Raw genomic sequence first — 21,374 nt, 5'->3', positions numbered from 1 at the left:
TTGTGGGCGAATGTGTGTGTGTGTGGGGGGGTGTGTGTGTGGAGATGTGTGTGGGTGGGGTGTGTGTGTTTGGGGTTGTGTGTGTGTGGGGATGTGTGAGTGGGGGTGTGGGGAGTGGGGGTGAGTGTGTGGGGTGGGTGTGGGTGTGTTTGTGAGGGTGTGTGTGTGTGAGGGTGGTGTGGGTGTGTGTGTGTGGGTGTGTGTGTGTGGGGGTGTGTGCTTGTGTGTGTGTCTGTGGGGGGTGTGGGTGTGGGTGTGTGTTTGTGGGTGGGTGTGTGTGGGGTGTGTGTGTGTGGGGGGTGTGTGTGTGTGTGGGGGTGTTTTGTGTTGGCATGCGTGTGTGTGTGGGGGGTTTTGGTGTGTGTGTTTGTGGGGTGTGGGTGTATGTGTGTGTGGGTGTGTGTGTGTGTGTGGGTGTGTGTGTGTGTGGGTGTGTGTGTATATTTGTGGTGGTGTGGTGGTGTGGGTGTGTGTGTGTGGGTGTGTGTGTGTGTGTGTGTGTGGGTGTGTGTGTGTGTGTGTGTGGGGGTGGGTGTGAGGGTGTGCTTGTGTGTGTCTGTGGGGGGTGTGGGTGGGTGTGTGTTGGGTGTGTATGTGTGGGGGGGGTGTGGGTGTGTGTGTGGGGGTGGGGGTGTTTGGGGGGGTTCGTGTGGGGGGTGTGTGTTTGGGAGGGTTGTGGGTGTGTGGGGCTGTTTGTGTGGGTCTCTCTGTATGCGGGTGTGTGAGTGCGGGGGTGTGTGGGTGTGTGTGGGTGTGTATGTGGGTGTGTGTGTGGGTGTGTATGTGGGGGAGTGTGTGGGTGTGTGTGGGTGTGTGTATGGGTGTGTGTGTGTGTGTGGGGGGTGTGCCTGTGGGGGTTTAGGTGTGTGTGGGTGTGTGTGTGTGAAGATGTGTGTGTGTGGGTGTGTGTGGGTGTGTGAGGAGTGTGTATGGGTGTGTGTGTGTATTTGTGTGGGTGTCTGTGTCTGTGTGGGTTTGTGTGTGTGTGGGGATGTGTGTGGGTGGGGTATGGATGTGTGTTTGTAGGTGTGTGTGTGGGGTGTATGTGTGTGGGGCTGTGTGTGTAGGGGGTTGTGTGTGTGGGTGTGGGTGTGTGTGTGGGGGGGGGGTTATGGGCCTGTGTTTGTGGGCGTGTGTGTGTGTTGTGTAGGGGGAGTGTGGGGGTGGGTGTGGGGGTGGGGGTGGGTGTGGGTGTGTGTGTGGGGGGAGTGTGGGTGTGGGTGTGTGTGTATGTGGAGGGTTGTGTGGGTGTGTGTGTGTGTGTGTGTGTGCGGATGTGTGGGTGGGTATGGGGGGTAGGTATGTGTGGGTGTGGGGGTGTGTGTGTGCGTGCGTGTGTGTGTGTGTGTGGTGGTGTGTGTTTGTGGGGGTGTGTGTGTGCGTGTGTGTGTGGTGGTGTGTGTTTGTGGGGGTGTGGGTGCTTTTGTGTGTAGGGGAGTGGGTTGGGGTGTGTGTGTGTGTGTGTGCCTGTGTGTGCCTGTGTGTGTGTTTGTGGGGTGTGGGTGCGTGTGTGTGTGTGGTTGTTTGTGTGGGGGTGTGGGTGTGTTTGTGGGGGTGTGTGTGTGTGGTGCGTGTGTGTGTGGGGGGGTTGTGTGTGTGTGTATGTGGGTGTGTGTGTGTGGGTGTGTGTGGGTGCGTTTGTGAGTGGGGGGGTTGTGTGGGTGTGTGTGTCCGGGTGGGTTTGTCGGAGTATCTGTGTGCGGGTGTGTGTGTGTGTGGGTGTGTGTGTCGGGGTGTGTGTGTCGGGGTATGTGTGTGTGGGGGTGTGTTTGTATGGGGGGGGTGTATGCGCGGGTGTGTATTTGGGTGTATGTTTCGGTGTGTGAGTGGGTGTGTGTGTGTGTTTGGGGTGGCGGTGTGTGTGTGGCGGTATGTGTGTGGGTGTGTGGGGAGGTTGTGGGCTAATGTGTGTGTGTGTGGGGGGGTGTGTGTGTGGAGATGTGTGTGGGTGGGGGTGTGTGTGTTTGGGGTTGTGTGTGTGTGGGGATGTGTGAGTGGGGGTGTGGGGAGTGAGGGTGTGTGTGTGTGTGGGGGGTGTGGGTGTGTGTTTGTGAGGGTGTGTGTGTGTGTGGGGGTGTGTGCTTGTGTGTGTGTCTGTGGGGGGTGTGGGTGTGTGTTTGTGGGTGGGTGTGTGTGGGGTGTGTGTGTGTGGGGGGTGTGGGTGTGTGTGTGTGTGGGGGTGTTTTGTGTTGGCGTGCGTGTGTGTGTGGGGGGTTTTGGTGTGTGTGTTTGTGGGGTGTGGGTGTATGTGTGTGTGGGTGTATGTGTGTGTGGGTGTGTGTGTGTGTGGGTGTGTGTGTGTGTATTTGTGGTGGTGTGGGTGTGTGTGTGTGTGGGGGTGTGTGTGTGTGGGGGTGTGGGTGTGTGTGTGGGGGTGGGGGTGTTTGGGGGGGTGCGTGTGGGGGGGGTGTGTTTGGGAGGGTTGTGTGTGTGTGTGGGTGTGTGGGGCTGTTTGTGTGGGTCTCTCTGTATGCGGGTGTGTGAGTGCGGGGGGGTGTGGGTGTGTGTGGGTGTGTATATGGGGGTGTGTGTGGGTGTGTGTGTGGGTGTGTATGTGGGGGTGTGCATGTGGGGTGTTTGGGAAGGTTGTGTGTGGGTGTGTGTGGGGCTGTGTGAGTGTGTGGGTGTGTGTGTGCGTGTGTGTGGGTGTGTGTGTGTATGGGGGTGTGTGTGTATGGGGGTGTGGGAAGGTGTGTGGGTGTGTGTGTGTGGGGGGGATGCGGGTGTGTGTGAGGGTGTGTGGGTGGGTTTGTGTTGAGATGTGTGTCTGGGTGGGGGTGTGTGGCGGTATGTGTAAGGGTGTATGTGTGTGTGTGGGTGTGTGTGTGGGTGTATGTGTGTGTGGTTGTGTGTGTGAGGGTGGTGGGTGTGTGTGTGGGGTTATGTGGGTGTGTGTGGGTGTGTGTGTGTCTGTGGGTGTGTAGGTTTGTGTGTGTGTATTTTTGTGTTTGTGTGTGTGTGGGTGTGGGTGTGTGTGTGTGTGGGTGTGTGTGGGGGTGGGGGTGTTGGGGGGTGTGTGTGGGGGGTATGGGTGTGTGTTTGTGGGTGTGCGGTTGTGTCTGTGTGGGGGGATGTGGCTGTGTGTGTGTGGGGGGTGAGGGTGTGTGTGGATGTGTGTGTGTGGGAGGGTGTGTGTGGGTGTGTGTGTGTGTGTGGGGGGGGGTGTGTATGTTTGTGGGGTGTGGGAGCATGTGTGTGTGTGGGGGGGGGTGTGTGTGTGGCGTTATGTGTGAGTGTGTGTGGGTGGGTGTGTGTGTGTGTGGCATTATGTGTGAGTGTGTGTGTGTGTGGGGTGTGTGGGTGTGTGAGTGTGTGTGGGTGTGTGGGTGGGTGTGTGTGTGTGTGGCGTTATGTGTGAGTGTGTGTGGGGTGTGTGGGTGTGTGTGTGTGTGTGTGTGGGTGGGTGTGTGGGTGTGTACGTGTGTGTGGAGGTGTGTGGGTGTGTATGTCGGGGTATGTGTGGCGCGTTTTGTGTGTGTGCGGGGGTATGTGTGGGGTGTGTGTTTGTGGGGGTGTGTGTGTGGGTGTGTGTGTATAGGGGGGATGTGTGTGTGGGGGTGTGTGTGTGTGTATGTGTGTGGGTGTGTGTGTGGGGGGTGTGTGGGGATGTGGGTGTGTGTGTGTGTGGGGTTGTGTGTATGTGTGTGGGTGTGTGTGTGTGTGTGTGGATGTGTGTGTGGTTGTGTGTGGGTGTGGGGGTGTGGGGGTGTGCGGGGGTATGTGTGGGGTGTGTGTTTGTGGGGGTGTGTGTGTGGGTGTGTGTGTATAGGGGGGATGTGTGTGTGGGGGTGTGTGTATGTGGGTGTGAGTGGGGGGGTTGTGTTTTGAGGTGTGTGCGTGTGGGTGTGTGGGGGTGTGTGTGTGGTTATGTGAGTGTGGGGGGTGTGTGGGTTTATGGGTGTGTGTGTGTGTGTGAGTGTGAGTATTTGGTGTGTATGTGTCTGTAGGTGTGTGTGTGCGTGGGGTGTGTGTATGGGTGTGGGTGTGTGTGTATGTGCGTGTGTGTGTGTGTGTGTGTGTGTGTGTGTGTGTGTGTGTGTGTGTGTGTGTGTGTGTGTGTGTGTGTGTGGATGTATGTGTGTGTGGGGGGGTGTTTGTGTGGGGGTGGGTGTGTGTGGGGGTTTATGTGTGTGTCGGGGTGTGTGTGTGTGGGTGTGTGTGAGGGTGTGTGTGTGGGGGTTTGTGTGTGTGTGCATGTGGAGGTGTGTGTGTGTGGGTGTGTCTGTGTCTGTGTGTGTGGGTGAGTATGTGGGGGCTGTGTATGTGGAGGTGTGTGTGTGTGGGTTGTGTGTGTGTGTGTGTATGTGGAGGTGTGTGTGGGTGTGTCTGTGTGTGTGGGTGAGTATGTTGGGTGTGTGTATGTGGAGGGGTGTGTGGGTGCGTGTGTGTGGGAGTGCGTGTGTATGGGGGGTGTGGGTGTGTGTGTATGTGGATGTGTGTGTAGGTATCTGTGTGTGTGGGGGTGTGAATGTGTGTGGAAGTGTGTGTGTGTGTGTGTGTGTGTGTGGGGGTGTGTGTGAGGGTGTGTGTGTACGTAGGGGTGTGTGTGTGTATGGGGGTGTATGTTTGGGGGGGTGTGTGCATGGGGGGGTTGTGTGGAGATGTGTGTATGTGGGTGTGTGTGGGGGTGTGTGAGGAGTGTGTGGGGATGTGTCTGTGTGGATGTGTATGTGTGTGGGTGAGTATGCGTCTGGGTGTGTGTGTGTGGTTTTGTTTGTGTGTGTGGGGGTGTGTGTGTGGGGGGTATGAGTGTGTGTTTATGGGTTTCCGGTTGTGTCTGTGTGGAGGGATGTGGCTGTGTGTGTGTGGGGGGTGAGGGTGTGTGTGGATGTGTGTGTGTGGGAGGGTGTGTGTGTGGGGGGGTGTGTGTGTATGTTTGTGGGGGTGTGGGAGCATGTGTGCGTGTGGGGGTGTGTGTGTGTGTGGCGTTATGTGTGAGTGTGTGTGGGTGTGTGGGTGGGTGTGTGTGTGTGTGGCGTTATGTGTGAGTGTGTGGGTGTGTGGGTGTGCGTGTGTGGGTGTGTGTGTGTGTGGGTGTGTATGTGTGTGTGGAGGTGTGTGGGTGTGTATGTCGGGGTATGTGTGGCGCGTTTTGTGTGTGTGCGGGGGTATGTGTGGGGTGTGTGTTTGTGGGGGTGTGTGTGTGGGTGTGTGTGTATAGGGGGGATGTGTGTGTGGGGGTGTGTGTGCGGGTGTGTGTGGGGGGGTTGTGTTTTGAGGTGTGTGCGTGTGGGTGTGTGGGGGTGTGTGTGTGGGTATGTGAGTGTGGGGGTGTGTGGGTTTATGGGTGTGTGTTTGTGGGTGTGAGTATTTGGTGTGTATGTGTCTGTAGGTGTGTGTGTGCGTGGGGTGTGTGTATGGGTGTGGGTGTGTGTGTATGTGCGTGTGTGTGTGTGTGTGTGTGTGTGTGTGTGTGTGTGTGTGTGTGTGTGTGTGTGTGTGTGTGTGTGGGGGGTGTTTGTGTGTGGGTGTGTGTGTGGGTTTGTGTGTGTGTCGGGGTGTGTGTGTGTGGGTGTGTGTGAGGGTGTGTGTGTGGGGGGGTGTGTGTGTGTGCATGTGGAGGTGTGTGTGGGTGTGTCTGTGTGTGTGGGTGAGTATGTGGGGGGTGTGTATGTGGAGGGGTGTGTGGGTGTGTGTGTGGGAGTGCGTGTGTATGGGGGTGTGGGTGTGTGTGTATGTGGATGTGTGTGTAGGTATCTGTGTGTGTGGGGGTGTGTATGTGTGTGAAAGTGTGTGTGTGTGTGTGTGTGTGTGTGGGTGTGTGTGAGGGTGTGTGTGTACGTAAGGGTGTGTGTGTGTATGGGGGTGTATGTTTGGGGGTGTGTGCATGGGGGGGTTGTGTGGAGATGTGTGTATGTGTGTGTGTGTGGGGGTGTGTGAGGAGCGTGTGGGGATGTGTCTGTGTGGGTGTGTATGTGTGTGGGTGAGTATGCGTCTGGGTGTGTGTGTGTGGTTTTGTGTGTGTGGTTTTGTGTGTGTGTGGGGGGTGAGTGTGTGGGGGGGGGGGTGTGTGTGGGTTTGTGTGTGTGTTTGGGGGGTGTGTGTGTGGGTGTGTCTGTGGGGGGGATGTGGTGTGGGGGTGTGTGTGTGTAGGTATCTGTGTGTGTGGGGGGGGGTCTTGCCTGGGGGTGGTGTTGCCTCGGGGTGGTGCGTGTGTGGGGCGGGGGGTGTGGGGGGGGGGGTGTGAGGGGGGGTGTTGCCCCGGGGGGGGGGAAGGAGCTTTGCTCTGGGGGTGTGCCTGACCCCGGGAGTCGTTACATTTCCCCGACTGCCCAGACAATTTCTAGTTCCCCATGTCTCCGTGTGTCCCCATGTGTGTCCATTCGTGTCCGTGTCCCCGTGTCCCTGTGTCCGTGTCTCCCTGTGTCCGTGTTTCTGTGTCCCCGTGTGTCCGTGTCCCCGTGTGTCTGTGTCCCCGTGTGTCCGTGTCCCCGTGTGTCTGTGTCCCCGTGTATCCGTGTCTCTGTGTCCCCTTGTGCCCATGTGTCCATGTGTGTCCTTGTGTGTGTGTCACCGTGTGTCCGTGTGTATCCATGTGTGTGTGTCCGTGTCCCCATGTGTCCGTGTCCCCGAGTCCCCGTGTGTGTCCGTGTGTCCATGTGTGTGTGTCCCCGTGTGTCCGTGTGTATCCGTGTGTGTGTACCCCATGTCCCTGTGTCCCCGTGTGTCCATGTCCCCATGTGTCCATGTCCCCATGTGTCCGTGTCTCTGGGTCTCTGTGTCTCTCTGTGTCTGTGTCTCTCTGTGTCTCTGTCTCCGTGTCTCTGTGTCTCTGACTGTCTCGCTGTGTCTCTCTGTGTCTCTCTGTGTCTCCGTCTCTGTGTCTGTGTCTGTCTGTCTCTGTCTCCGTGTCTCTGAGCCTCTGTGTCTGTCTGTCTCTGTCTCTCCGTGTCTCTGAGCCTCTGTGTCTCTCTGTGTCTCTCTGTGTCTCCGTCTCTGTGTCTGTGTCTGTCTGTCTCTGTCTCCGTGTCTCTGAGCCTCTGTGTCTCTCTGTGTCTGTCTCTCTGTGTCTGTGTCTGTCTGTCTCTGTCTCTCTGTCTCCGTGTCTCTGAGCCTCTGTGTCTCTCTGTGTCTGTGTCTGTCTCTGTGTCTGTGTCTGTCTCTGTGTCTGTGTCTCTCTGTGTCTCTCTGTGTCTCTGTCTCCGTGTCTCTGAGTCTCTGTGTCTCTCTGTCTCTCTGTCTCCGTGTCTCTGTGCCTCTGACTGTCTCTCCATGTCTCTGTGTCTGTCTCTGTCTCTCTGTCGCCCGAGACTCAGATACACAGAGTGAAGCTGCCATGATGCACATCCCTCCTTCCCCTACATTTCCATGTGCCTATCCAAGAGCTTAAACCACTACCTCCAACACCACCTCTGGGTGCGCATTCCAGGCCTCCACCACCCTTTGTGTAAAACACAAATTGCCCTACACATCTCATTCAAGCTTTGCCCCTCTCACCTTGAAGCTTTGCCTCTGCTCCAACCTGGGGCAATAATGTTCTGACTGTCAAACTTATTTATGGCTCTCATTATTTTACTTCTATCAGGTTCCTTGACCTCCAGCATTCCAGAGAAAATAATCCAAGTCTGTTCATCCTCTCCCTGTGGCTGGACCTCTCTAATCCAGGCAGCATTCTGTACAACCTCCTCTGCACCCTCTCCAACCTCTCCCTGTGGCTGGACCTCTCTAATCCAGGCAGCATTCTGTACAACCTCCTCTGCACCCTCTCCCTCTCCCTGTGGCTGGACCTCTCTAATCCAGGCAGCATTCTGTACAACCTCCTCTGCACCCTCTCCCCCTCCCTGTGGCTGGACCGTTGTAATCCAGGCAGCAGTCTGTACAACCTGCAGTCGTCGATGTAGTGGAGGTATAGTTCGTGGATGGGGCCAGTGTACGTCCGGAACAGGGATTGTTCGACGTACCCGACAAAGAGGCAGGCATAGCTAGGGCCCATGCGAGTGCCCATAGCTACGCCTCTGGTTTGGAGGAAGTGGGAGGAGTCAAAGGAGAAGGCGGCACGGTAGCGCAGCGGTAGAGTTGCTGCTTTACAGCGAATGCAGCGCCGGAGACTCAGGTTCGATCCTGACTACGGGTGCTGCACTGTAAGGAGTTTGTACGTTCTCCCCGTGACCTGCGTGGGTTTTCTCCGAGATCTTCGGTTTCCTCCCACACTCCAAAGACGTACAGGTATGTAGGTTAATTGACTGGGTAAATGTAAAAAATTGTCCCTAGTGGGTGTAGGATAGTGTTAATGTGCGGGGATCGCTGGGCGGCGCGGACTTGGTGGGCCGAAAAGGCCTGTTTCCGCGCTGTATATATATGATATGATATGATATGATAAGTTGTTGAGGGTAAGAACCAGCTCTGCTAGGCAGAGGAGAGTGTTGGTCGATGGGGATTTGCTGGTTCTACGGTCGAGGAAGAAACGGAGGGCTTCGAGACCATCCTTGTGGGGGATGGAAGTGTAGAGTGACTGGACATCCATGGTAAAGATGAGGGAGTGGGGGCCTGGGAACCGGAAGTTATCGAGGATTCAGTTAGCCCTGAGATCTAAATCTAACTATCTTTTGAAAACATCCAGTAAATTGGCCTCCACTGCCTTCTGTGGCAGAGAATTCCACAGACTCACAACTCTCTGGGTAAAAAAAGTTTTTCCTCATCTCAGTCCTAAATAGCCTTATTCTTAAAATGTGACCCCTGGTCTGGACTCCCCCAACATGGAGAACATTTTTCCTGCATCTAGCCTGTCAAATCCCTTAATAATTTTATAAATTTCTATAAGATCCCCTCTCATCCTTCTAAATTCCAGTGAATATAAGCGTAGTTATAGAGTCATAGTCATAGAGTCCTACAGCACAGAAAGAGGCCCTTCGGCCCATCGTGTCCGTGCCGCCCGTTACCAAACACAGTCTAATTTTAATCCCATTTTCCCGCATTTGGACCGTAGCCCTGAATGTTGTAGCATTTCAAGTGCCCATCCAAATGCCTCTTAAACGTTGTGAGTGTTCCCGCCTCCACCACCACCCCAGGCAGTGAGTTCCAGACTCCAACCACCCTCTGGGTGAAAAAGTTCTTTCTCACATCCCCCCGAAACCTCCCTCCCCTTACCCTGTATCTATGTCCCCTCGTTGTTGAACCTTCCACCAGTGGAAGAAGTTCCCCGCCATCTACCTTATCTATGCCCCTCATGATCTTGTACACCTCGATCATGTCCCCTCTCAGCCTTCTCTGCTCCAGGGAAAACAACCCCAGTTGATCCATTCTTTCATCATATGACAGTCCTGCCATCCCAGGAATTAACCTGCCTTAACTACCTTCTCTGGCAGCTCGTTACATACACCCACCAGCCTCCGTCTGAAATATTCCTCCTCAGGTTCCTTTTAAATCTTTCCCTCTCTGTGTCATCTTGTACTTGTTTCTCCTACTCTGGGTAAAAGATTCAATACATTCACCTGCGCTATTCCCCTTTGTGAACCAGTAAAGTTCTTGCCTGCCCAACCTCTCCCTCTAGCTCAGGCCTCTCGAGTCCTGGCAACATCTTTGTAAATCTTCCCTGCATTCTTTCTGGCTTAACAACATCTTTCCTGGCAATCAAAACTGAATACAATATTCGAAATGCAGCCTCACCAACATCTTGTACAACTGGAACATAACATCCAACTTCTATAAATAGACACAAAATGCTGGAGTATCTCAGTGGGACAGGCAGCATCTCTGGAGAGAAGGAATGGGTGACGTTTCAGGACTAGACCCTTCTTCAGACACGAAACATCCTGACCCATTCCTTCTCTCCAGAGATGCTGCTTGTCCCACTGAGTTACTCCAGCTTTTTGTGTCTATCTTCGATTTAAACCAGCATCTTGGATGTATTCACTGGAGTTAGGCTTGTATTCACTGGAGTTTAGAAGGATGAGAGGGGATCTTATAGAGACATATAAAATTATAAAAGGACTGGACAAGCTAGATGCAGGAAAAATGTTCCCAATGTTGGGCGAGTCCAGAACAGTCTTAGAATAAGGGGGAGGCCATTTAAAACTGAGGTGAGAAGGAACTTTTTCACCCAGAGAGTTGTGAATTTGTGGAATTCTATGCCACAGAGGGCAGAGGAGGCCAAATCACTGGATGGATTTAAGAGAGAGTTAGATAGAGCTCTATGGGCTAGCTCGAATGGCCGAATGGCCTTCTCCTGCACCTATTTTCTATGTTTCTATCTGCAGTTCCTTCCTACACATTTTGTCTTCTATTCTCAATACTCTGATGAAAGCCAATGTATCAAGAGCCTTCTTGACCACCTCATCCACCTGTGACTCCAGTTTCAAGGATCTATGTACTATGGCACACACAGTCATAGTGTGGAAACGGCCCTTTGGCCCAACTTGCCTACACTGGCCAATAGGTCCCAGCTACATCCTTCCAGACCTGTCCTATCCATGTAGCTGTCGAAATGGTTCTTAAACGTTGCAATAGTCTTCAACTACCTCCTCCAGCAGCTTGTTCCGTATACCTTCCACTGTTTGCGTGAAAAACTTACCCTTCAGGTTCTTATTAAATCTTTCTCCCCTCACCCTAAACCTATGTCCTCTGTTTCTCGATTGCCCTACTCTGGACAAGAGACTCTGTACGTCTACCCAAACTATTCCTCTCATGACCTTTGGATAAGATCACCCCTCATCCTGCTGCTCTCCATGGAATAGAGTACTTGCCTGCTCAACCTCTCCCTGTAGCTCAGGCCCTCGAGTCCTTGCACATCTTCTCTCTACCCCTTCCAGCTTGACAACATCTTTCCTGTACGACGGTGCCCAGAACTGAACACAATACTCTAAATGCGGTCTCACCAATGTCTTATACAACTGCAACATGACCTCCCAACTTCTATACTCAATACTCTGACTGATGAAGGCCAATGTGCCAAGACCCTTTTTGACCACCTGATCTACCTGCGACTCCACTTTCAAGGAACCATGCATCTGCACTCTTAGATCCTGCTGCTCCACAACACTCCCCAGAGCCCTACCATTCACTGTGTACTGCTCCCAAAATGCAACACCTCACATTTGTCTGTATTAAATTTAATCAACTATTCCTCAGCCCACCTGGCCCACTGAGCAAGAGATTCTGCTGCATGTTTTACAAACATCTACACTATCTATAATACCACCCACCTTTGTACCACCTGCAAACCTGTATGTTCTCATCCAAATCATTGATGTTGATGACAAACAGTAACCCTGAGGCCCACCACTAGTCACAGGCCTCCAGTCTGAGAAGCAACCTTCCAACATCACCCTCTGCTTCCTTCCATGAAGCCAATTTTCTATCCATTCACCTATTGCTCCTTGGATCCCATGCAATCTAACCTTCCCGAGCAGTCTACCATGTAGAACATTATCAAATGCCTTGCTGAAGTCCATGTACACAACATCTACAGCTCTGCCCTCATCCACCCTCATCCACCCTCATCTACCTGTAAAGCCTCTTTCAGGGAATTATGTACCCGCACTCCTAGATCCCTCAGCTCCACAACACTCCCTTTCTACCTGTAATGCAACTTTCAGGGGATTATGTACCAGTACTCCTAGATCCCTCTGCTCTACAACACTCCCTATCTACCTGCGAAGCCATTTTCTGGGTATTATGTACAGGCAGTCCTAGATCCCTCTGCACTACAACACTCCCTCTCTACCTGTGATGCCACTTTTACTGAATGATGTACCTTTACTCCTAGTTCCCTCTGCTCTACAACACTCCCCAGGACCCTGCTATTCACTGTGAATGTCCTGCCTTGATTAGACATCCCAAACCGCAACACCTCGCACTTATCTGCATTAAACGTCATCAGCCTTTCCTCTGCCCAGTTGCCCAACTGATGAGATCCTGCTGGATCATTCAGCATGTAAACAGACCCGTTGGCCCAGAAATAGGGCCTTCAGAGCAGGGCTGAAGGGCCTGTGCTGTGCTGTATGATGCTACCAACTAACTTGGATTGAAATTCAAAGTGTGATAAGGCATGGAACTAATGCTCCAACTGACCTTTCCTGCAGAAAGTCTGCACAAGGTTTTCTCATGATCTCACAAGACAACTTCCCTCCGTGATATTTTTAGAGGTTTCTTCTTGCTTTTGTTTCCGTCTTTAAGTTCCTCTTTTTCTTTTTTGAACACTTCCTCTCTGGACTTAACAGGAAGTGCATGGGGAAAGTGCGGGAGAGTATGCTGTTAGTCAGAGGAACAGATTTAGCCAGTTGACACATCAACTCAACTCCACCATTCCATCATGGCTGATCTATCTTTCCCTCTCAACTCCATTCTCCTGCCTTCTCCCCATAATCTTTGACGCCCCTTTACTAATCAAGAACCTGTCAATCTCTGTTTTAAAAATGTCTAGTGACGGCCTCCACCGCCGTCTGTGGCAATAAATTCCACAGATTCACCAGCCTCTGGCTAAAGACATTGCTCCTTGTCTGCATTCTGAATGTACGTCCGTTAATTCTGATGCTGTGCCCTCTGGTCATAGATTCACCCATTAGAGTCATAGCGTAGAAACAGGTCCTTCAGCTCAACTTGCCCACGTCGACCAACATGCCCCATCTACCCTACTAGCTCCACTGAACTGCATTTGGCCCATATCCCTCTAAACCTATCCTATCCATGTACCTATCCAAATCTTTCTTAAACATTGTGATAGTACCTACCTCACCTATCTCCTCACCTATCACCTTCGCTCAGTCCGCCTTAACCAACCTGATCTCCCGGTGGCTGAGCACTTCAACTCCCCCTCCCACTCACTCCCAGTCTGACCTTTCTGTCATGGGCCTCCTCCAGTGCCATAGTGAGGCCCACCGGAAATTGGAGGAACAGCACCTCATATTTCGCCTGGGCAGTTTGCAGCCCAGTGGTATGAACATCGACTTCTCCAACTTTAGATAGTCCCTCTGTCCCTCTCTTCCCCTCCTCCTTCCCAGATCTCCCTCTATCTTCCTGTCTCCACCTATAATCCTTCCTTTGTCCCGCCCCCCTGACATCAGTCTGAAGAAGGGTCTCGACCCGAAACGTCACCCATTCCTTCTCTCCTGAGATGCTGCCTGACCTGCTGAGTTACTCCACTCTCCCAACCTGTCCAAGTCCTTCTGCAGAACCCCTGCAGTTTCTCTGGAACATCAGAGGATGAGGGGAGACCTACGAGATGCATGTAAAATTATGAAAGGCATAGATAGGGTAGACAGTCAGAATTATGCTTGGAATAGTCAAGGTCATAGTCATACAGGCCCTTTGGCCCATCTTGCCCATACCGTCCAACATCTCCCATCTACACTAGTACCACTTGTCTGCGTTGGGCCCATATCCCTCTAAACCTGTCCTATCCACATTTATCTGTCGTCATGGTTTTTAAATGCGACAATACTTGCCTCAACTAGGTGCAACTCATTCCCTATACCCACCTCCCTTTGTGTAAAAATGTTGCCCCTCCGCTTCCCACTAAATCTTTCCCCCTCGCCTTAAACCTACAACCTCTGATTCTCGATTCCTCTACTCTGGGTAAATCCTTCACTCCAAGAAATCTTGCTATGGAGGGCGTGCAGCATAGGTTCACTAGGTTAATTCCCGGAATGGCAGGACTGTCGTATGTTGAAAGGCTGGAGCGATTATCATATCATATCATATCATCATGTAGCGACCATAGAGAATGGTCCAGGTCGTCGAACCCTCGGATTGGCCAGCGAGGTCACGTGTGAACGCGACCATGGGGATTGGTCCAGGGAGCGACATCGCTGATTGGCCAGCGATGTCATGTGCGCGTTTGGCGCCCGAAATAGTTAGTTCGGCGAAGTCTTCGAAGAAGACAGTAAGTTTTTGATGGTTGTCCTTTACCTTGTTGTTTAACTCTGTATTCGAATATTGCGGCTGCAATAAACTTCTTCTACAACCAACAAGTTTCCGGACTCGCCATAATATCATATATATACAGCCGGAAACAGGCCTTTTCGGCCCTCCAAGTCCGTGCCGCCCAGTGATCCCCGTACATTAACACTATCCTACACCCACTAGGGACAATTTTTACATTTACCCAGCCAATTAACCTACATACCTGTATGGCTTGTATACACTGGAATTTAGAAGGATGAGGGGGGATCTTATTGAAACATATAAGATAATTAGGGGATTGGACACATTAGAGGCAGGAAACATGTTCCCAATGTTGGGGGAGTCCAGAACAAGGGGCCACAGTTTAAGAATAAGGGGTAGGCCATTTAGAACGGAGATGAGGAAGAACTTTTTCAGTCAGAGAGTGGTGAAGGTGTGGAATTCTCTGCCTCAGAAGGCAGTGGAGGCCAGTTCGTTGGATGCTTTCAAGAGAGAGCTGGATAGAGCTCTTAAGGATAGCGGAGTGAGGGGGTATGGGGAGAAGGCAGGAACGGGGTACTGATTGAGAGTGATCAGCCATGATCGCATTGGCTCGAAGGGCTGAATGGCCTACTCCTGCACCTATTGTCTATTGTCTATTGTCTAAATCAAGTCCTAGTCTCCCCAAACTCTCCCTGTAGTTCAGGACCTCAGGACCTGGCACTCTCCCTGTAGTTCAGGACCTCAGGACTCCTGCGAACATCTTGTCAATCTTCTCTGCACCCTTTCCAACTTCAGAACATAACAGGGTGACCAATATGTGGCCTCACCAACGTCTAGAACAACTGAAACATAACACCCAACATCCAAGCATCAAACCAGTATCGGGATAGATGGAAGTACTTTCAGGGAACTATGTACCTGCACTCCCACATCCATCTGCTCCACAAACACTGGAGCTACAAGGAGTGTTGGGCAGACCTGGAATGTTTACGCTGCAGCATCAAAGGTTGAAGGGAGAGGTTGATAGAAGTATATAACATTATGAGAGGCATAGATCGGGTAAACTGTCAGAACGTTATTCCCCCAGGGTGGAAATGTCAAAGACTAGAGGGCATAGCTTTATGTTGAGGGGCATGGTTGAAAGCCACCCTGACATAATCAAACCCGCTGACAAGGGAGGTGCCCGCGGTAGTCTGGCGCGGTAGTCTGCCGCGGTAGTCTGGCTGAGTCCAGGAGACAACTCTCAGACACCTCCTCCTACTTATCCCTTGGACCATGACCCCACAGATGAGCACCAGGCCTTAATCATCAACACCATTACTGATTTCATCACTCCTGGCCTGTCTGCCTCCCACAGCCTCCAACCTTATCCTTTTCCCAGCCCCGCACAGCCCGGTTTTACCTTCTCCTCAAAATGCACAAACACAACTGTCCCGGCAGTCCCATTGTTTCTCCCTGCTTCTGTCCCACGGAAATGATTTCCACATACCTCGACTCCATCCTATCCCACCCCGGTCCATCTCTCTCCCGACCTTTGTCCCAGACACCTCACATGCCCTTCATCTCTTTAATGACTTCCGCTTTCCGAGCCCCCACTCCCTCATCTTTACTCTAGTCACTCAGTCACTCTACAATCCTCCATCCCCCACCAGGAAGGGCCTTAAAGCCCCTCGGTTTCTTCCTCGACCGCAGAAACCATCCAACTTCCTGCTACTAGCACTCCACCTAGCGGAGGTGGTCTCTCATCCTAAACAACTTCTCCTTTGACTCCTCCCACTTCCTCCAAGTCCAAGGCGTAGCTATAGACACCTCACATGGGCCCCAGCTACGCCTGCCTCTTTGTAGGGGTGCGTTGAACAATCCCTGTTCCGGACGTACACTGGCCCTATCCCCTCTCTATCGCCGTTACATTGATGACTGCATCGGTGCTACCTCACCGACTGCATCGGTGCTACCTCCTGCACCCATGCAGAACTCATCGACCTGCATCTGTGCCACCCCCTGCACCATGCAGAACTCATCGACTGCATCGGCGCCTCCTCCTGCACCCATGCAGAACGCATCGGCCTGCATCGGAGCCACCTCATGCACCCATGCAGAACTCATCGACTGCATTGGCGCTACCTCATCCGGCACCCATGCAGAACTCATTGACTGCACCTGTGCCACCCCTGCACCCATGCAGAACTCATCGACTGCATCGGGGCCACCTCCTGCACCCATGCAGAACTCATCGACTGCATTGGTGCTACCTCCTGCACCCATGCAGAACCTCACCCGACTGCATTGGTGCTACCTCCTGCACCCATGCAGAACTCATCGACTGCATCAGTGCTGTCCTCCTGCACCCATGCAGAACTCATCGACTGGCATTGGTGCTACCCCCTGCACCCAAGCAGAACTCATCGACTGCATCAGTGCTGCCTCACTGACTGCACCGACTGCACCGGTGCTACTCACCGACTGCATCGACTGCATTGGTGCTACCTCACCGACTCATCGGCGCCACCTCCTGCACCCATGCAGAACTCATCAACTGCATCGGGTGCCACCTCACCGACTGCATCGGTGCTACTCACCGACTGCATGGGTACTACTCACTGACTCATCGGTGCCACCTCCTGCACCCACGCAGAACTCATCGGCTGCATCGGTGCTACTCACCGACTCATCGGTGCTACTCACTGACTCATTGGTGCAACCTCACCGACTGCATCGATTGCATCGGTGCTACTCACCGACTGCATCAGTGCCACTTCCTGCACCCACGCAGAACTCACCGACTGCATCGGTGTCACCTCCTGCACCCACGCAGAACTCATCGACTGCATCGGTGCTACGCTCACCAGCTACATCGACTGCATCGGTGCTACCTCCTGCACCCACGCAGAACTCACCGACTGCATCGGTGCTACTCTCCTGCACCCACGAAGAACTCACGGACCATCAACTTCACCACCTATTTTCATCCTACACTCAAATTCACTTGGACCATCTCCGACACCTCCCTCCCCTTTCTTGATCTCACCGTCTCCATCACAGGAAATAGACTATTGACTGATGTCTATTACAAACCCACTGACTCCCACAAACTATCTTAACTACACTTCTTCACACCCAGCTTCCTGCAAAGACTCCCAATTCCTCCGTCTATGCCGCATCTGCGCCCAGGATGAGGTGTTCCATACTAGAACATTCTGAGATGTCCTCTTTCTTTGGGGAACGAGGGTTCCCCTCTCCCATCATAGATGAGGCCCTCACTCGTGTGTCCTCGGTACCCCGCAGCTCCGCCCCTTGCTCCCCCTCCCCCTAGTCACGAACAGAGGACCGAGTCCCCCTAGTCCTTACCTTCCACCCCATCAGCCGTCGCATACACCACATAATCCTCAGAAATTTCTGCCACCTCCAACGGGATCCCACCCACTAGCCCACGTTTTCCTATTCTCCACCCTTTTCCCGCCTTCCGCAGAGACCGTTCTCTCTGTAACTCCCTGGTTAACTCATCCCTTCCCACCCAAACCACCCCTCAGCAGGTACCTTCTCCTGCAAATGCAGAAAATGCAACACACTGTCACTATACCTCCTCCCTCGACTCTGTCCAGGGATCCTGACAGTCCTTTCAGGTTAGGCAGAGGTTCACTTGCACCTCCTCCAACCTCATCCACTGTATCCGTTGTTCAAGATGTGGACTCTTATACATCGGCGAGACCAAACGTAGACTGGGCCATCGTTTTGAGCCTTTGCTCACCCCGCCTGAACCAACGGTTGACAAGACACTTTAATCTCCCTGTTGCTGGACATTTTAATTCTCCTTCCCATTCCACACTAGACCTTCTCTGTCCTCGGTCTCCTCCATTGTCAGTGTGAGGCTAAACGCAAATTGGAGGAACAGCATCTCATATTTCGCTTGGGGAGCTTACAGCTCAGTGGTATGAATATTGATTTCTCTCACCAGGTAGCCCTCTCTCCAGGTTCCTCTCTCTCCATCCCTCCCCCACCCATGTCGCACTAACTTCTCATTTTCACCCTACAAACAGCTTACAATGGCCTGTTTCCTTTATCATTGTTACTTTTTTCTCATGTCTTTCATTCATTGTTCTTTATCCCTCCACATCACCGTCAATATCTCTTGTTTCCATTATCCCTAACCGGTCTGAAGAAGGGTCTCGACCCAAAACGTCCCCATTCCTTCTCTCCAGAGATGCTGCCTATCTCGCTGAGTTACTCCAGCTTTTGTGTCTATCTTCAGGGAAGGTTTTAGTTTAGAGATACAGCGCGGAAACAGGCCCACCGGGTCCGCGCCGACCAGTGATCCCCGCACATTAACACTATCCTGCACACATTAGGGACAACGTTTACATTTACCAAGCCAATTAACCTACAAACCTGTACGTCTTTGGAGTGTGGGAGGGAAACCGAAGATCTCGGAGAAAACCCACGCAGGTCACGGGGTAGAACGTACAAACTCGTACAGACGCACCCGTAGCCAGGATCGAACCCGGCATTCGCTGTTAGGCAGCAACTCTACCGCTGAGCCCGTTTTCCTTTTGCACACAGGTGGGTGGGGGCCTAGAACGAGCTGCCAGGGGTGGTGGGGGCCTAGAACGAGCTGCCAGGGGTAGTGGGACCTAGAACGAGCTGCTTGGGGTAGTGGGGGCCTAGAACGAGCTGCAGTGGTAGTGGGGGCCTAGAACAAGCTGCCAGGGGTAGTGGTGGAGGCAGATACGATAATGGCATGAAGTACAGGGAATAGGAGGGATATGGATTACGTGCAGACAGATGAGATGAGTCACATTGTAGGCTGAGGGCATGTTCCCTTGCTGTCGTCTCCACATACTATGTTGTATCTATAGACTGCCTGTTGTCCACACTATCTCTGCCTCTCATGATTTGATATATCAGCTCTCCCCTCAACCTCCAGTGCTCCAGAGACAATCCATGCCTGACCCAACCTCTCCCTGTAGCTAATACCCTCGAAGACTGTCACTTGTTTTTTTCTATTCTAGATTTCGTGTACCTTGTTGCTGTGTTGTGACTGTTGGCAGACAAATTTCCTTCGGGGATGAACAAAGTAATTCAGCATCATTCTGGTGAATCTCACCTGCACCCCTCTACAAAGCCTCGACAACTGCACGCAATACTCCAAATGCAGCCTGACCACAATCCTATATAGTTGCGATCGTGACTTCCTGACTCGTGTACTCAATGCCCTGTCCAATGAAGTCAAACATAGTGTGCTCCTTCCTTCCCATGCTATCTACTTGTGTTGCCGTTTTCAGTGACCCCAACATGCCTTTGTGGATCAATGCCGTCAAGGTCTTGTCATTAACTGTATATTTTTTCCTGTACATTCGAGCCCCGAAAATGCAAAACCTCACATTTGCTGGGATTAAACTCCATTTACATTCTCCACACATTTCTATAGACAATAGACAACAGTACAGGAGGAGGCCATTCAGCCCCTCGAGCCAGCACCCGCCATTCAATGTGATCATGGCTGATCATCCACAATCAGTACCCCATTCCTGCCTTCTCCCCATACCCCTTATCTATATCTCGCTGTTTACTCTTGACAGCCTTTGACAATTATAACCCAAGCAATCTTGGTGTCATCTGCAAACTTACTAATCAAGCCGTCTACGTTTACATCCAAATCATTTATATAGCTTATACTCTTATTCAGAAGAAGGGTCTGGACCTGAAACATCATGGATTTCTTCCCTTCAGAGATGCTACCTGTCCTGCTGAGTTACTCCCAGCAGTTTGTGTCTATAAACCAGCATCTGCAGTTCCTTCCTACTCATTTATATATATATATATATATATATATATCACTAACAGCAGAGGACCAAGTCCAGACCCCTGTATAACTCTGCTGGTCACAGCCCTCCAGCCAAAATATTGTCCTTCCACCACACACCCTGCCAGTGTCAGTGACAGTTCCAATTCCATACGACCAAAAAATCCCCGCATTCAATGCCAGGAGTGTGTGATGAGACGGTGTGGGTGGGGGGAGCTGTGTGTGTGACCCTGGGGGGGGGGGTGACAGGACGGTGTGGGGGGAGCTGCACTTTGTGTGTGTGACCCTGGGGGGGGGTGACAGGATGGTGTGGGGGGAGCTGCACTCTGTGTGTGTGACCCTGGGGGGGGGGGGGGTGACAGGATGGTGTGGGGGGAGCAGTACTCTGTGTGTGTGTGTGACCCTGGGGGGGGGGGGGGGGTGACAGGATGGTGTGGGGGGAGCAGTACTCTGTGTGTGTGACCCTGGGGGGGTGACAGGATGGTGTGGGGGGAGCAGCACTCTGTGTGTGTGACCCTGGGGGGGGGGGGGTGACAGGATGGTGTGGGGGGAGCAGTACTCTGTGTGTGTGTGTGTGTGTGTGTGTGTGACCCTGGGGGGGGGGGTGATAGGACGGTGTGGGGGGAGCTGCACTCTGTGTGTGTGACCCTGGGGGGGGGGGGGGGGGGTGACAGGATGGTGTGGGGGGAGCAGTACTCTGTGTGTGTGACCCTGGGGGGGGGGGTGACAGGATGGTGTGGGGGGAGCAGTACTCTGTGTGTGTGTGTGTGTGTGTGTGTGTGTGTGTGTGTGTGTGTGTGTGTGTGTGACCCTGGGGGGGGGGTGACAGGACGGTGTGGGGGGAGCTGCACTTTGTGTGTGTGACCCTGGGGGGGGTGACAGGACGGTGTGGGGGGAGCTGCACTCTGTGTGTGTGTGTGACCCCAGGGAGGTGCGTGTCTGCGCAAATGTGCATGCGTGCTTGTGTGTGTGCATGTGTGTGTGAGGGTGTGTGTATGTGTGTGTGTGTGTGTGTGCGTGTACGTGTCTGTGGGTGTATGTTAGTGTGCATGAGCGCATGTTCATACGCATATGCTTGTGCGTATGCATGCATGTGCACGCGTGTGTGCATTTCATGTGCACGCATGCATGTGTATGTTCATGCGTGCGTGTGCATGTGCATGTGTGCGCATTTTGTGTGTGAATGTGCGAGTGTGTTTCATGTGCAATCCTGTGTATATGTGCATGTGGATGTGTGTGTGTGCATGTGTCTGTGTGTGCGTTTCGTGTACACACGTGTGTGCATGCATGCGTGTGCATATGTGCGTGTGCATGCATGTGTGTGAAGTTCATGTGCACGCATGTGTGTGTGTGCATGTGTATATGTGCATGTGCATGCTTGTGTGTGCATGTGTGTGTGCGTTCTGTGTGCACGCATGTGCGTTTGTGTACATGTGCATGTGTATGCGTGATACCCAGTGTGTCAACTTACCACTGCTTGATTTTCGCCGGTTGTAATTGAAAGGCCAATGTTATTTGTCCCCGGAATTTCTGTTTGGAAGGAGAAAGCAAGAAACAGCGACTAAACTACAATGGAACAAAAGTAATCACTTGTGATCCACCAGGGAACAGCTCATGTGTGCAGGATAGAACTGCACATGCTGGTTTATACTGAAGACAGACACAAACTGCTAGGGTAACTCAGTGGGTCAGGCAGCATCTCTGGAGAGAAGGAATGGGTGACGTTTTGGGTCGAGACCTTTCTTCAGACTTA

General features: G+C 52.6%; 1 protein-coding gene across 1 annotated transcript in view; it reads right to left on the bottom strand.

Annotated features, from left to right (window-relative positions):
* Positions 1–21,151, bottom strand: part of LOC144607427 (integrin alpha-L-like) — a gene marked incomplete at its 5' end in the record, with an annotated part of 79,463 nt that extends 58,312 nt beyond the window's left edge. Inside the window, one exon of the mRNA XM_078424286.1 lies at positions 21,093–21,151. Within this exon, the coding sequence (XP_078280412.1) occupies positions 21,093–21,151 (59 nt within the window). The remainder of the gene's footprint in view (positions 1–21,092) is intronic.
* Between the last annotated feature and the right edge of the window lie 223 nt (positions 21,152–21,374).

The sequence above is a fragment of the Rhinoraja longicauda genome, chromosome 28, assembly GCF_053455715.1.
Source record: "Rhinoraja longicauda isolate Sanriku21f chromosome 28, sRhiLon1.1, whole genome shotgun sequence".
Lineage (NCBI taxonomy): Eukaryota > Metazoa > Chordata > Chondrichthyes > Rajiformes > Arhynchobatidae > Rhinoraja > Rhinoraja longicauda.
The sequence above is the reverse complement of the archived record's forward strand: the minus strand, read 5'-3'. Positions and strand labels throughout refer to the sequence as shown.